This window comes from Tripterygium wilfordii, chromosome 6, assembly GCF_013401445.1.
Source record: "Tripterygium wilfordii isolate XIE 37 chromosome 6, ASM1340144v1, whole genome shotgun sequence".
Lineage (NCBI taxonomy): Eukaryota > Viridiplantae > Streptophyta > Magnoliopsida > Celastrales > Celastraceae > Tripterygium > Tripterygium wilfordii.
This window is the reverse complement of record NC_052237.1, coordinates 7,634,977-7,648,363: the sequence shown is the minus strand read 5'-3', so window position 1 is coordinate 7,648,363 and position 13,387 is coordinate 7,634,977. Positions and strand designations below refer to the sequence as shown.

The 13,387-nt window shown below is 39.3% G+C and overlaps 1 protein-coding gene across 9 annotated transcripts; it reads right to left on the bottom strand.

Moving 5' to 3' along the window:
• Positions 1-81: 81 nt before the first annotated feature.
• Positions 82-12,850, bottom strand: LOC119999404 (pentatricopeptide repeat-containing protein At1g05670, mitochondrial). 9 transcript variants are annotated; one of them, XM_038846953.1, is made up of 9 exons: positions 12,490-12,844; positions 7,633-7,810; positions 7,060-7,301; positions 5,513-5,613; positions 5,354-5,414; positions 2,936-5,252; positions 2,021-2,124; positions 1,619-1,891; positions 82-657 (listed from the first exon to the last, which is right to left on the bottom strand). In XM_038846953.1, exons 6-7 carry the CDS (start codon positions 5,148-5,150, stop codon positions 2,066-2,068), a joined length of 2,274 nt encoding a protein of 757 aa, XP_038702881.1. In that variant the 5' UTR covers positions 5,151-5,252; positions 5,354-5,414; positions 5,513-5,613; positions 7,060-7,301; positions 7,633-7,810; positions 12,490-12,844; the 3' UTR covers positions 82-657; positions 1,619-1,891; positions 2,021-2,065. The 9 variants fall into 9 exon arrangements, with proteins under 9 accessions (XP_038702881.1, XP_038702882.1, XP_038702879.1 ...); XM_038846954.1 differs by lacking the exon at positions 2,021-2,124 and having other exon boundaries at positions 12,490-12,848; XM_038846951.1 differs by lacking the exons at positions 7,633-7,810; positions 12,490-12,844 and having other exon boundaries at positions 1,985-2,124.
• Positions 12,851-13,387: the final 537 nt, after the last annotated feature.

Genomic DNA, 13,387 nt, shown 5'->3' with positions numbered 1-13,387 from the left:
ACGTAGTTTCAAAAACTATGTGGTGTGGTCTCATCTTTTCTAAGGAAAGCTTTAAGTGAAAATTTATCAGTACTTGATACTTTTCTTTTCAACAAAGCAATATGTATCAGAAAGTGGTTCAAAAATTTAAGAACATAAGCAGGTTACCATTAAGCAAGGCTAGCAAGCAACAAATACTAAGACAAGTCCGAAAACAACCTCGGTTAGTTGGGACATAAATATGCAAATACAGACGAGTTTTAACTCAACCAGCAGACTTCAAAAGTAACAAAAAAAAAATGGAGGCTTAAGACAATCATAAACGATATAAAAACCGCCTGGAGGTAATATAACTCAGGTCGAAAGGGAAGGCCTATGAGACTCAAGACAGTCAGGAGCAGGAATGTCTCTCTCTTGGACGGTGGAATCTCAAAACTGCACCAAACTTACAGTCTCCAGTTTTCATGTAAAACTGGCATTCAGGCTGACCAGGTCTCTCAGGAAATACATTTTCCCTGTGCAATGCATAAAACCTCATTGAGACAGACAGAGCCATAGCGGAAAAGAGAATATCTGCCTTGAGGTCCTCCTACTCCAGATTACTCTAGTTTCATAGATCTGACTGTTTCTCACTGTTTGATGCTGACTATCCGATGATGAAACTGACCCAAGTTGGCCCTGTACCAAGGGATAGAATGGCTGTGAGTCCTCAATTTTTTACCAGCTTATTTAATCAACCAGAAATGAGCCAAAGTTCAACAAAAAAAACATGCATACTAAATATCAACTTGCACAATAAAGGACAAACAATTACAACCACAGGTAAACCAACAAAAACTAAATTTTCCGAGATTAGAACAAGTCTAATACCAAAGAATACCTATTCTTACAAGTTGCATAATATGGTATTCGACCAACTGGCATAACAAGTTCAAATTATGATATAGGCTACTAAGTGGTTTACTTCACTTCTATGCCGCTAATGGACCTTTCGTAATCAATATTTAATAACCATGGTAATGTTAGGCTAGCATTTTGCTTTAGAATTTCTAAAACTTTTCAAGTGGCGGTTCTGGCTATATGTGTAACCATATTCCTACATTTGATTCTGATTCAATCCAAACCATATGGAGAAACATTCGAAGACCTCAGCGTTCGATGTCCAAACTCCAAAACCATATCGATCCATGACAACTTCAAGTATCATGGCTCTCGTCATACAGCATCTAACTAGATTCAATATTAGGTCGACAAGGAATGTAATTCGAAGGTTAATAATGAATTGGAGGTCTAGCAGATCAAGACCAATGCTCTTTCCAAATTTCAGAAAAGCAAAGCAAATCTCTCTAGTCATGATCACTGAAGAGGAATGCAAGTCCCATTTCAGCAAAAAGGTTGCTTGGCATAAGTTCTATGCCTTCATAAATATAAAAAAAAAAGAGACAAATAAGAAAGGTGGATACAGCTAATAAAAAGATCTTAAACATAGCATCAAGCACTTGGAAAAACTTCAATATAAACAACCATAATTAGAAACCTGTGTAATTGAATCATTTTTGAATAAGACTACCCCTGTTCAAGTAATGTAAACAAGAATGCTAGTTGGACCCAAATTCATTCAGGGTAAAGAAAGGCTTACACTGTAGGATGGAGTGATACATCTCCCTGTTGAAAAATTAGAGGTGTATAATTAGAAAAACCCTGCCAGCGTGGGCAAGTGATAAATGACGCTCTTGACCAATTTGTTATCCCCCCTGGAATATGACTGCTGACCAGGAGTTGTTGGAGATTGAGCATTAGTGAACCACACAATGGAACCATCATATTATTCGGTTGATGGATGGTGAAATTTACAAGTGCCCCCAAACTTGCATTGTCGAGTTCTTAAATAATAAGCAGATTCAATCTCATTCTGATAAAAAAAGAAGGAAAAGAAACAAAACATTAGTTTTTATCAATCAAAGAAGACAAACTGTTAAGTGCATATGATCATAAGAAAACTCACCCAGAGACAAAATCCAAACCGGGCGAAGTGGATAACCCAAAATGTTTAAGGAAACTCTTCCAGCAATGCCCAGCCTTCTCTCTAGGATGATGAAACTTGCAAGTGGCCCAAAATTTGCAAGTCCCTGTCTTCAGGTAGTACTGTACAGCGGTTTAAAGCAAAAACTCAATTTGTAAAACCCAACATATACAGAGAAATTGAGCGTGCAGAACTCCCACATGAAAAATGGAAAATATATACAAAAAAGCACAAACATGACTCACAATCACAAACTGAAAGTCCACGCAACAGAAGCCAAATTAACTTACTTGATTCTCTAACATAGGTATACAGCAAGTAAAAATATATATTAACAGCAAAGATTCAAAGGAGTACGTAATTTCTACGTAGAACTTTTTTTTTGGTAAGTTGTAATTTCTACATATAACATTCATATGTAAAATATATATGTTTAGTAACTGTCTTCTTATGTCCTCTTATATGTGTCTCTTAGTTTCAAGTAAAAATATATATTAACAGCAAAGATTCAAAGGAGTACATAATTTCTACGTATAACATTCATATGTAAAATATATATGTTTAGTAACCGTCTTCTTATTTCCTCTTATATGCATCTCTTTGTTTCTTTAGTTGCCTTAAGTCATCTGTCTGAATCAAATGTCTGCATACTCATCCATCATCGAGGTATTACACTCAAGGAAATGAAGGAGCAAGGTATTAGGACCAAACTAAATATATGGTCTTCACAATATAAATCTCCGTGCAGAGCTTTGAAGTTATATATCTGCAATTCTGCATAATACATGTAAGCTTCTAAGCCATCATATTATATTTCGATAACAAGCTAAAACTTAGAAATAAAAATAACACATTTTCATGGATGATACAATGCTCAGAATCTTAAACATATAGGATTAACCGATTAACCACATATAAAGAAGAGACACGTACCCACAAGACATTTTTCTATTGCTTCATCACAAAGGTCGAGAGTGGCTTCCATGTTCCCTTCTTCATAGTTCATATCAGCAAAAATGCTGTATATTTCTCTGTCAGCAGGCAGCCCTTCTCTTCTCATCTCTTCAAATAGTTCCGTAGCTTCCGAGATTTTCTTCCTCCTAAGAAAGCCTTTGATAAGAGCATTATAAGAACTAGCTGTGAGACTAAATCCCTTCTCAATCATTTCTCTGCTCAAAAACCAAGCCTCTTTCATATTCCTGGCTTTGGAATGCCCCTTTATCAAAATGTTATATGTGTTACTATCAGGAATCACTCCTTGAGCAAACATCCCCCTATAAATCTCAGTTGTTCTTCGCATATTATTTTTAATGCAGTACTGCCTTATTATAGAATTGTAGGTAGTTGCATTCGGCCTTATGCCCTTCTCCAACATCCATGTCAGTAGCTTCTCGGCATCTTCCAGCATTCCTGACATACAAAACCCATTCACCAGCACATTGAATGTAACAACTGTAGGTTGAAGACCTTTCTCCAGCATCTTCCGCAGGAGCTCATGAGCTTTGACAATCTCTCCAGTTTTACAGTAAGCATCCATTATAGTCGTATAAGTGATAGTATCAGGCTGGAACCCTGAAATTTCCATTTCTTCCATAAGCTGCACCGCTTGTCTTATGTTTCCAGCTTTACAAAGACCATTAACAATACAGTTGTAAGTGTAGATGTTCAGTTGAAGGCCCTTTCTGCACATCTCATGAAGAAGCTCATTTGCTGTCTCTAACTCGCCATTTTTACAAAGGCCATCAGCAAGCGCAGTGTATGTGGCAACCGTTGGAGTAAGGCCCATCTGAACCATCTGATTGTGAAGAGAAAAGGCTCTTTTTATATCACCTGCTTTGCAATAACCATCAATAACAGCTGTATAAGTAACTTCATCTGCTTCCAACCCTATTCTCTGCATTTCTTGGAAAAGATTACCTACTTCCATCATCTTCCCACTTTGAACAAGCCCACAAATAATGGCAGTATATGTTATAACATCGGAACATATTTTCTGACTGCGCATTTCATCAAATAGCTTATAAGCAGCAGGAATATTGCCCAATTTACAGAAACCATCAATAAGAGTTGTGTAAACCACATTATCAGGAGTTATTTGTAGGGTCAACATCTCCCTCAAGATCTTTTCAGCTTCCATAACTTGACCACTCTTGCAGAGAAGAAAGATTATGCTATTATATGTATATCGGTTCAGTCTCACTCCTTTTATTTGCATTTCTTCTAAAAGCTTCAACACTATTTGGAGTTCTCCAGCATGACAATATCCATTGATTACGGTGCTATAAGTCACAATGTCAGGAATACAGCCCTTCCACTCCATTTGTAGGAGCAAATGGTGAGCTTCTCTTACTTTCCCTGATCGGCAAAGAGAACCAATAATGATATTATATGAGGCCGTGTTCCAACGAACACCCACTTCAGGAAATTCTTTAAAAACCTTTATAATGTTTGGAAGCCCATCAATATCTCTTGACAGGTGTGTAAGATACAAGTTACAAGAATCAACAGAAATAACCAATCCATAGTTCAACAACTTGTGAAAGAGATCTTTTGCTTCATTGAGCATCCTACATTCAACAAGGACTTGGAAGAGAACATCAAAGGTGCGTGGATCTGAACCCCAATCTCTATAAGTGTATATCAACTGCTCAACAAAATGGGTGAATGAAAGACTAATGTCCAAATTGGGCTTTTCCCAAAATTCTCGGATAAGTTTATGAGCCATTTTTAGGTCCTTCGAAGCAACAGCAATTTGAATAACAATGCACCGAGCTTCTAAGGTCGGGTCTCTACGTAGAGCGACCCAATCAACGAAATCCAAAACCAATTGATAATCGTTTTTAATGTCCATAAGAACCCAAATTAGGTAGTCAGACCTAAACTTGGATTCGTAAGCCTTTAAAATGTGGTGGAGAGGTTCGGAGTGGCGCAACTTTATTGCAGTTGAAATTTGACAAACAATTTCAGAGTCCCTAATGGAGGGTTTCTTTGGGGAATAATTGGGAAAAGGCCTGGTACTGGTTGAGAACAATGAAGAAAGTCGTTGGCTAAAAAATGGTCCAATGAAAAAGAACTGAAAATACTTTGTAGGAAAATCTAAGGGGCGTTGATGATAAAAGAATTGCAAACAATGGCACAAGGCTGTCATTTCTATGAAAGAAACCCATCCTATGCAAGATGCAGCAACTCCCCCAAATAAGTAAAGATCAACCTAATCAACTTTCTCATCACTCCATCACGTCAATGAAATCTGCAAAGAAAGTTTTCTGGATGAGTAATAAATTTGCTAAAAGAAGTGGCACAACTAATATAAACTACAATGTACTGAAGAAGTAGTATCAAGGGACGAACTCGTTCAAAGTCGAACAAACTCCATGAAATCAGTTTTATGCCGCTGAAATTTAAGCTCCCTCTACAAAACCATCAATATTTTTATATAATTGTTCAAACTGAATTCACTTCTTCTAATGAAGTTAAACTAAAGATTAAAAAAAAAAAAAAAAAACTGACCTAAAACATCATCCTAGCATATGGAATAAAGCAGCCAATGTTAATTGACCATCATGCAGTCAGCACTAGTAGTTAAAGATGTTGAAGAGGCCCTAGAATTACTGATAAATAGGTTAAGACGTCAGATGATAATACTAAATTAGGCAGGAATAGATGGCCATAAAAATAAGATAAATGTCAAAAAAATTGCATAGTAAAACATTAACAGGGGTGCAATCCAAGAATCAATTGAAGCTAAACCAGAATGATGGCATGGAAAAACAACAACTTGATCATCTAATATTGGCGAGTTGGAGCAGTGTAAACTATATTTCTGGGACTTTCTATCTAAAAATACATACAAAAGCATGATTCTCATTATGACATCAGAGGCAGTCTTTGGCTTCCAACTAGAGAAAACAACAAATATTTCTCACAGGCATTAGCCTCAAGACCTCTGCCCAAATAACTCATCCTGACAGGGATTACCAATGGAGTAATATAGAATACAACCCTATACTCCATTAAACATCTATCGAATTAAGCCTTCATTTCAATTTCAAGCAATGAAAAGCCTAGCTCATCTTCTCCATTGACCTTGCCGCCCCTACCCAGTGAACAATCGAACCTTACAGGGCTATAGATAATGACAAAGACAACCCCTAAACAAATTGAAAATGAAGAGAAGCCACTAAAGCGGGAGGGGCAATGAAGCAGCTCTTGGAAGCTAATCAGTAGCCAACATGGACAGCTGTTTAAGACTAAAGACTTTATTCAACGGGGACTTTGGGGCTTGATAGACAATAATAACCGACCCACGGCAATAATTTTTTTGAAGATTCAACCTGTTGGCCCGAAGTTCAAGAGCTGAACCTCACATTTTTTTAATAATTTATTCTATTTATAAATAGTAATAATAGTAATAACAGTAAAGCAAGATTAGCTAAGGGTGGAATCATTGAATAGTATAGTATTTAATAGCTCAAAACATTATGACATGCTGATCTCCCAAATGCCCACAGCCCCATTAAATCAAAACAACTATGAATAAAGAATCACAAACGCTATCGCTATGGCAAATCAACAATCACTCCTTGGTCCTTCCCCATCCAAACGAAATATAAACAAATACATAGGCAAGCAAATTGAAAGAGAAAAGTTATTGTACCTAAAAAAAGAGGTGTAATCTTCTTCGTAAAAAATGAAAATAATATTTGCCTCAGAATTGGGCACTGTATAGCTAAAGAACCAGAGAGAAAATATTAGAAAAAAAATTAAATTAATAGACAATCTGGAACGATCACCAACTAATCAAATTGAATACAATTTCTACAATTGAATTCCCACAAGGCACAAACCATTCCGTGCAGTTTGTTTCATGGGAAGAAAATATATATGTAAGTGAAGAAAATCTTTGACACAAAATAATTAACTATCCTGGGTAACATGGTATTCATGGAAACTAAATCTTCACGGCAACGCATATTCAATCAAGTTGAAAATGAACAAACAATATGCGTGGATAATAAACGAAGAGAAACTCGTTTGCAACTCTGAATAGTAAATACCTCACACAGAGAAACAGAGGAGAGACGCGGTGCATAAACAGAGAATCAACGATGATTAAAGAAGCCAGCCGTAGAGGAAGACCAGCCGCAGAGCCGGCAGAGGAAGCCGCAGTGTTACGGAGGTTCAATTTTCGGAACTTGGAAGAAGGGGCTCTGCGCGCTCGGACTCATTGAGCCATCGAAGAAGTTTGGCTTTTACAAATCTTGCTGCAACGGGTCATGGGCTGTTTCTGGGGCCGGGCCTTTGGTTGAAATGCAAAAAAAATAAAGTTAAGGGAAAACTTTAGTCACACTTCATTATTTACTAAAAACACCCCTTGTTAAACATAATCTATAAAATTTTAAATTTTTATAAATTCACCAAAAAGTACATAAAAATTGAGATATTTTATAAGTGCACCCCAAAGCATAAAAACATGGATAGACGATCAACACTAACAATAATCAATCTGCCAAAACACAACAGGAATTTTCACTTCTAAAATACGTCAAAATCATCAAAATCGACATGTTAAGAAAGGTTGTGCTCTGATGAAAGTGAAGAGCATATTAGAGCTAACAACAAAGGCACACCCTGCAGTTCTCGTCTCCATTGAGAATGTTTCACTTAGTATCAACCAACCAAGAGGACCCATGACCACACAAACGACATCACAAACAAGCAAACCAATACCACCACAATTCTTGCTTTTGCTTTACCAAGAGTGCCTGTAGGTTTCAAATCATCAAATAAAATCCTTCCAATTGTAGCCTGCACAAATCAAGCATACGACGTGTAGATGGAGACTAAAGAAGATATATCAAAGCCCAATGAACCAAAGCCCACAACTAAAATCAAGTTCTGTACAACTCAATATTAGCCGTTACTCTCCAACGGATACATTTTACTTTTCTCTGTATTTAGTCTTTTGCTTGTAATATAGTTGAGAGCATAACCTCATGCTATATATTTGTATGCTATTCTCCATTCTCAGATAATAACAAATACGTTCCCAAAACCTTTTTATGGTATCGGAGCCTCAAGACTCTACCGAGATAATTGTTGCTCCACCCACCTCCATGGCTTCCCGAAACTCCACCTCTGTTACTATTCCTATTCCAGGAACTACCCTCACAGTTACCGTACATGCTGTCTCTGCTATTCCCATTAAACTCACATCAACAAACTTTCCATCATGGCGTCTTCAAATGTTGTCTCTCTTACAGGCTTACGGCCTTGTCGGCTATGTTGATGGCAGCTTTCCCTGTCCTGCCTTACCCACTTCCACCATCGATTCCCCACCCACCACTTCTACCAACACTCCTACCGGAGATGACTCCGCATTCCTCCTATTTCATACATGGAAGAGTCAAGATCAGTTTATTTTACATGCCATTTCTGCATCTATAGATGGAGCTGTTCTCCCTCTCATTGGTGATGTTGCAACAAGCTCTGTAGCCTGGACCAAAGCTCACCAGCTATTTGCAAATTCTTCTAGGTCCCGTGTTCTTCAACTCAAATCACAACTTTCCCGTTGCCAAAAAGGCATCAAACCTATGGCTGAATTTTTGCAAGATGTTAAAAGCCTTGCAGACGAGCTTGCTCTCATTGATCATCCCATACCACAAGATGATCTCACCTTATATATTCTTGATGGCTTGGGCGAGGACTATACTGGTATCGTTGGTTCCATTCGAACCCGAGAAACCCCCTTCTGTTTTGAAGAACTCAAGGACATTCTTGTAGCCCAAGAGGGGCTCATATCCCGACTTACATCGGCTGCACCTCCCTCCTTCACCACAGCCAACTATCATTATAAACAGCCTGGTGCCAACCATCCACCATCCCAAGGCAGAGGAAATGGACCTCCACGGTCAAACTGGAACTCCAACAGATCAAATCAAAACTGGAACAACAACAGGTCATCCTCCTCTGGTGGCCGTGGTCGTGGTTATAATAGGGTGGTTTGTCAACTTTGTGACAAACCTGGTCATCCCGCTAACAAATGCCGAAAGTTCAAAGTCTTTCAAAATCACCAGTCACCCTCTGTTAACTATGCGGCCTCTCCTCACTCAGTCCCATCTCACACTCAGTCTTGGCTTCTTGATTCCGGGGCCAGCAACAATATGACCAATGATCTCTCTAATCTCTCCATCCATTCTGAGTATGATGGCACTGAAGAAGTCCATATAGGAGATGGCTCAGGTTTGCATATCACACACGTGGGTTCCACTCAATTTCCCACTATCACACGACCACTTCACGTGAACAATACACTGTGTGTTCCTTTCATTGATAAAAATTTATTGTCTGTTCATGAGATTACTAAGCATAATCAAGTTTTTATTGAATTTTTCCCTTTCCATTGTGTTATTAAGGATCAGCGTACGGGTCGCATTCTGGCCGTGGGTCGCTACATTGATGGTCTCTATCACCTGGACCACCACTCCATGAAATGTCTCACTGCCTCTACTTATCCATCTCGAAGTCCTATCACTCTTGCTAGGTGGCACTCTCGGCTTGGTCACCCTTCCTCTAAAATCTTACCACTATTTTGAACTCTTTCAAGTTGGCATGTACACCAACAACTAGTCTCACTTCCTCTCTCTGTACGTCATGTCAAGTTAATAAAAGTCATAAGTTACCGTTTGGCCACTCAAGTGTTACCAGCTCTGCTCCTCTTCATGTGGTGTATAGTGATGTGTGGGGACCAGCTCCCACATCCTCCATTGATGGTTATAATTATTATGTCGTTTTTGTCGATCATTTTACTCGCTATTCCTGGTTATTTCCCATTCAACGTAAATCCGATGTTCACTCAGTGTTTACTCAATTTCACAAGTTAGTCGAAAAACAATTTCAAACACCTATTCGTAATCTCTACAGTGATAATGGGGGAGAGTTTATTAAGCTCAAATCCTATCTCATGCAACATGGCATCAGCTGGTTTCCCTCCCCTCCATACACACCTCAACACATTGCCTTGGCTGAACGAAAACATCGCCACCTTACCGAAACTGCTAGAACTCTCTTACACTCTGCTAAGTTGCCGTATTCATTTTGGTCTTTTGCTTTTCAAACTGCTGCCTACCTTATCAATAGAATGCCTATTTCCCATAATTCTCCTGTTACTCCATTTCAAATGCTTTTCCAAAATTCACCTAATTTTGTTAAATTACGGGTGTTTGGGTGTGGTTGCTATCCATGGTTAAGACCCTATACACATCACAAACTTGAGCCCCGATCCAAGCTTTGTCTTTTTCTTGGATATTCCAACTCTCAAAGCTCTTATAAATGCTTTGACCCACTCACCAAAAGATTGTATCTGTCTCGTCATGTAATATTTGATGAGTCCTTGTTTCCTAGCTATCATGAGTCCCCACCTACACCTACCCCTCAAGTCTCCACTATCTCTCCTACCTCATCTTTAAACCGCACACCCCATGTGTGTTCTCCACTCAATCCAACACCACCCAACCTACTTTTATCTGACCCACCCACTACAACCCATCATATCCCACCCACTACCACCCATTCTATGGTCACTCGCTCCAAGAATAACATATTCAAACCTAAGTCTCTCAACTTAAGCACTATTCATTCTCTTCCACAATCTCTTGAACCCACCTCTGTCACCAAAGCACTCCAACACCCTCAGTGGAAAGCGGCCATGCAATGTGAATTTGATGCTCTTATGCATCATAAAACTTGGACTCTAGTTCCCCCGACATCACATATACGACCCATAGGATCCAAATGGATTTTTCGGGTCAAGCGCAACCTCGATGGCACTATTGCCAGATATAAGGCACGATTGGTTGCGCAAGGCTATGCCCAACGCCCGGGAATTGACTATACTAACACTTTTAGTCCTGTTATTAAACCTGCAACTATTCGTACTGTCTTATCTATTGCAGTGTCTCAACAGTGGTCTATTCAACACCTAGATATCAACAACGCATTCCTACATGGTAAACTTACCGAGACAGTGTTCATGCGTCAACCTCGAGGTTTTCAAGACCCAGACCATCCTACCTATTTATGCCAACTGCACAAATCCCTCTATGGTCTCAAGCAGGCCCCAAGGGCGTGGTACAACGCATTGCGTACAAGCTTAATAGCCATGGGTTTCACTAACTCCCTTGCAGACACATCATTGTTTACTCTTCGCGAAAATTCACATTTTATGTACATTTTAGTTTACGTTGATGATCTGATACTCACAAGCTCTAACACTGCTATTCTTAACAGGGTCACTCGTAACCTGGCTTCTCAATTTTCTCTCAAAGAGCTTGGTGATTTATCTTACTTCTTAGGTGTTGAAGTCACACGCACCTCCCGTGGTTTATTCCTTTCTCAGCAAAAATATGTTCGTGATCTCTTAGAACCGACGGATATGGACGGTGCCAAACCAGTCTCCACTCCATTGCCTGCCCACTTCGTTGTAACTAAAACTGACGGGACATCTCTGCTGGATCCAACTCAATATTGTCAAATTGTGGGCCGTCTCCAATATTTGAGTCTTACCAGACCAGATGTTTGCTTCGCCGTCAACCGTCTTGCTCAGTTCATGGCACACCCTACCGACATACATTTCTCTCTTCTCAAGCGTGTTCTCCGATATCTTAAAGGTACCTATATTGAAGGCATCACTATCTTCAAAACGCCTGATCTTCGCCTTCATGCTTAAACGGACTCAGATTGGGCTGGCCATCCCGACGACAAGTCCTCTACCTCTGCCTACATTGTCTTCCTTGGCCCAAACCCTATTTCATGGCGCTCTCAAAAACAACGGGCCGTTGCTCGGTCCTCCACTGAAGTTGAATATCGTGCATTAGCTTCCACAGCATCTGAAGTCGTGTGGCTCAAACATCTCCTTCATGATTTACATTGGACTGTCACCTACCCCCCTCCAATTTTTTGTGACAACCAAGGTGCTACAGCTCTTAGCCTTAACCCTGTTTCACACTCCCGTATGAAACACATAGCAGTCGACCTTCACTTTGTTCGCTCTCTTGTACACAATGGCACCCTCAACGTCATCAAGATCCATACCTCTGATTAGCTGGCCGATATTCTCACCAAGACACTTCTCAAAGCTCCCTTTCACAAGCTGCGTTCCAAGATTGGTCTCCTTGCTGGGCCCCCAATCTTGAGGGAATGTAAAGAAGATATATCAAAGCCCAATGAACCAAAGCCCACAACTAAAATCAAGTTCTGTACAACTCAATATTAGCCGTTACTCTCCAACGGATACATTTTACTTTTCTCTGTATTTAGTCTTTTGCTTGTAATATAGTTGAGAGCATAACCTCATGCTATATATTTGTATGCTATTCTCCATTCTCAGATAATAACAAATACGTTCCCAAAACCTTTTTAGAGACTAATGTTTCCAAAAATGCAATTTATCCGTAAAATTGGAGTCATTGAGACATTTTATCGAATACCTGGCAGATGAACTTCTGAACACAAGCTTCAAGAAGCAGTTTTCTCCTTCCGACCCTATGGAAAATCGTAGGTGGAGACAAATGTTCTGATAATAGTCACTACTCCAGTAATAATAGAAGACAACAATGAAGCGTCATTCTTGAACCCAACGATATGAAATAGAAGATAATTAACGGTGGCGTGCTTGATTTCTTGAAAAGCTTCTTCAACAAGTTGCAGTGTGCTTAGGTCTTCCTCCGCTCTCTTCCATAATTTGCAGCAGCCTGCAAATCACTTTTTCGCTTCCGTGATTTAGGCGGACGGCGCTGTACTCTGTTTTCCGAAAACGTTGGGGGTGGGGTGTTATGCCCAGACCTAAAAAAACACAAAGTCAACCCAAAGTGAATGGAAGTCGGGGTGTGTTTAGTAAACACTGGGTGTGACTAAAGTTTTTTAAAGTTAGTTAATTACAAATTAGGTCCAAATATTAATTGGGCTAATTTCATGGGATTTTTTTAAGTTAAGTTTTTTGTTTTTTTTTAATATTTTCAATTCAACTTGCAAACCATGCGGGTCTCGCAGTTCAAAGGTTGAACCGTGATTCTCAACGGTTTTCCATGAAGAGATTGTATAAAAGGGTTAACATAAGAATCGGCCCAGCTTCATCGAAAAAGACCTATTGAACCAATCCAACCGGTGGGCCGATTTTAGTAACGTTTTGTATGATGGTGTGAGTTAATACTCTTGCTTCGCAGCTTGTAGTGTATCGCGAAACCAACGAGGCATCAAGTATCTTTCCAAGCCTTTATACCAAGCTAAATTAATTGTGCAAGGAAAAATCATATCTCTGTATTAATTGTGTGTGTTATGTACATTTATACATTTTCTTTTACTTTTGCTCCAACACCCAAAGGGTTA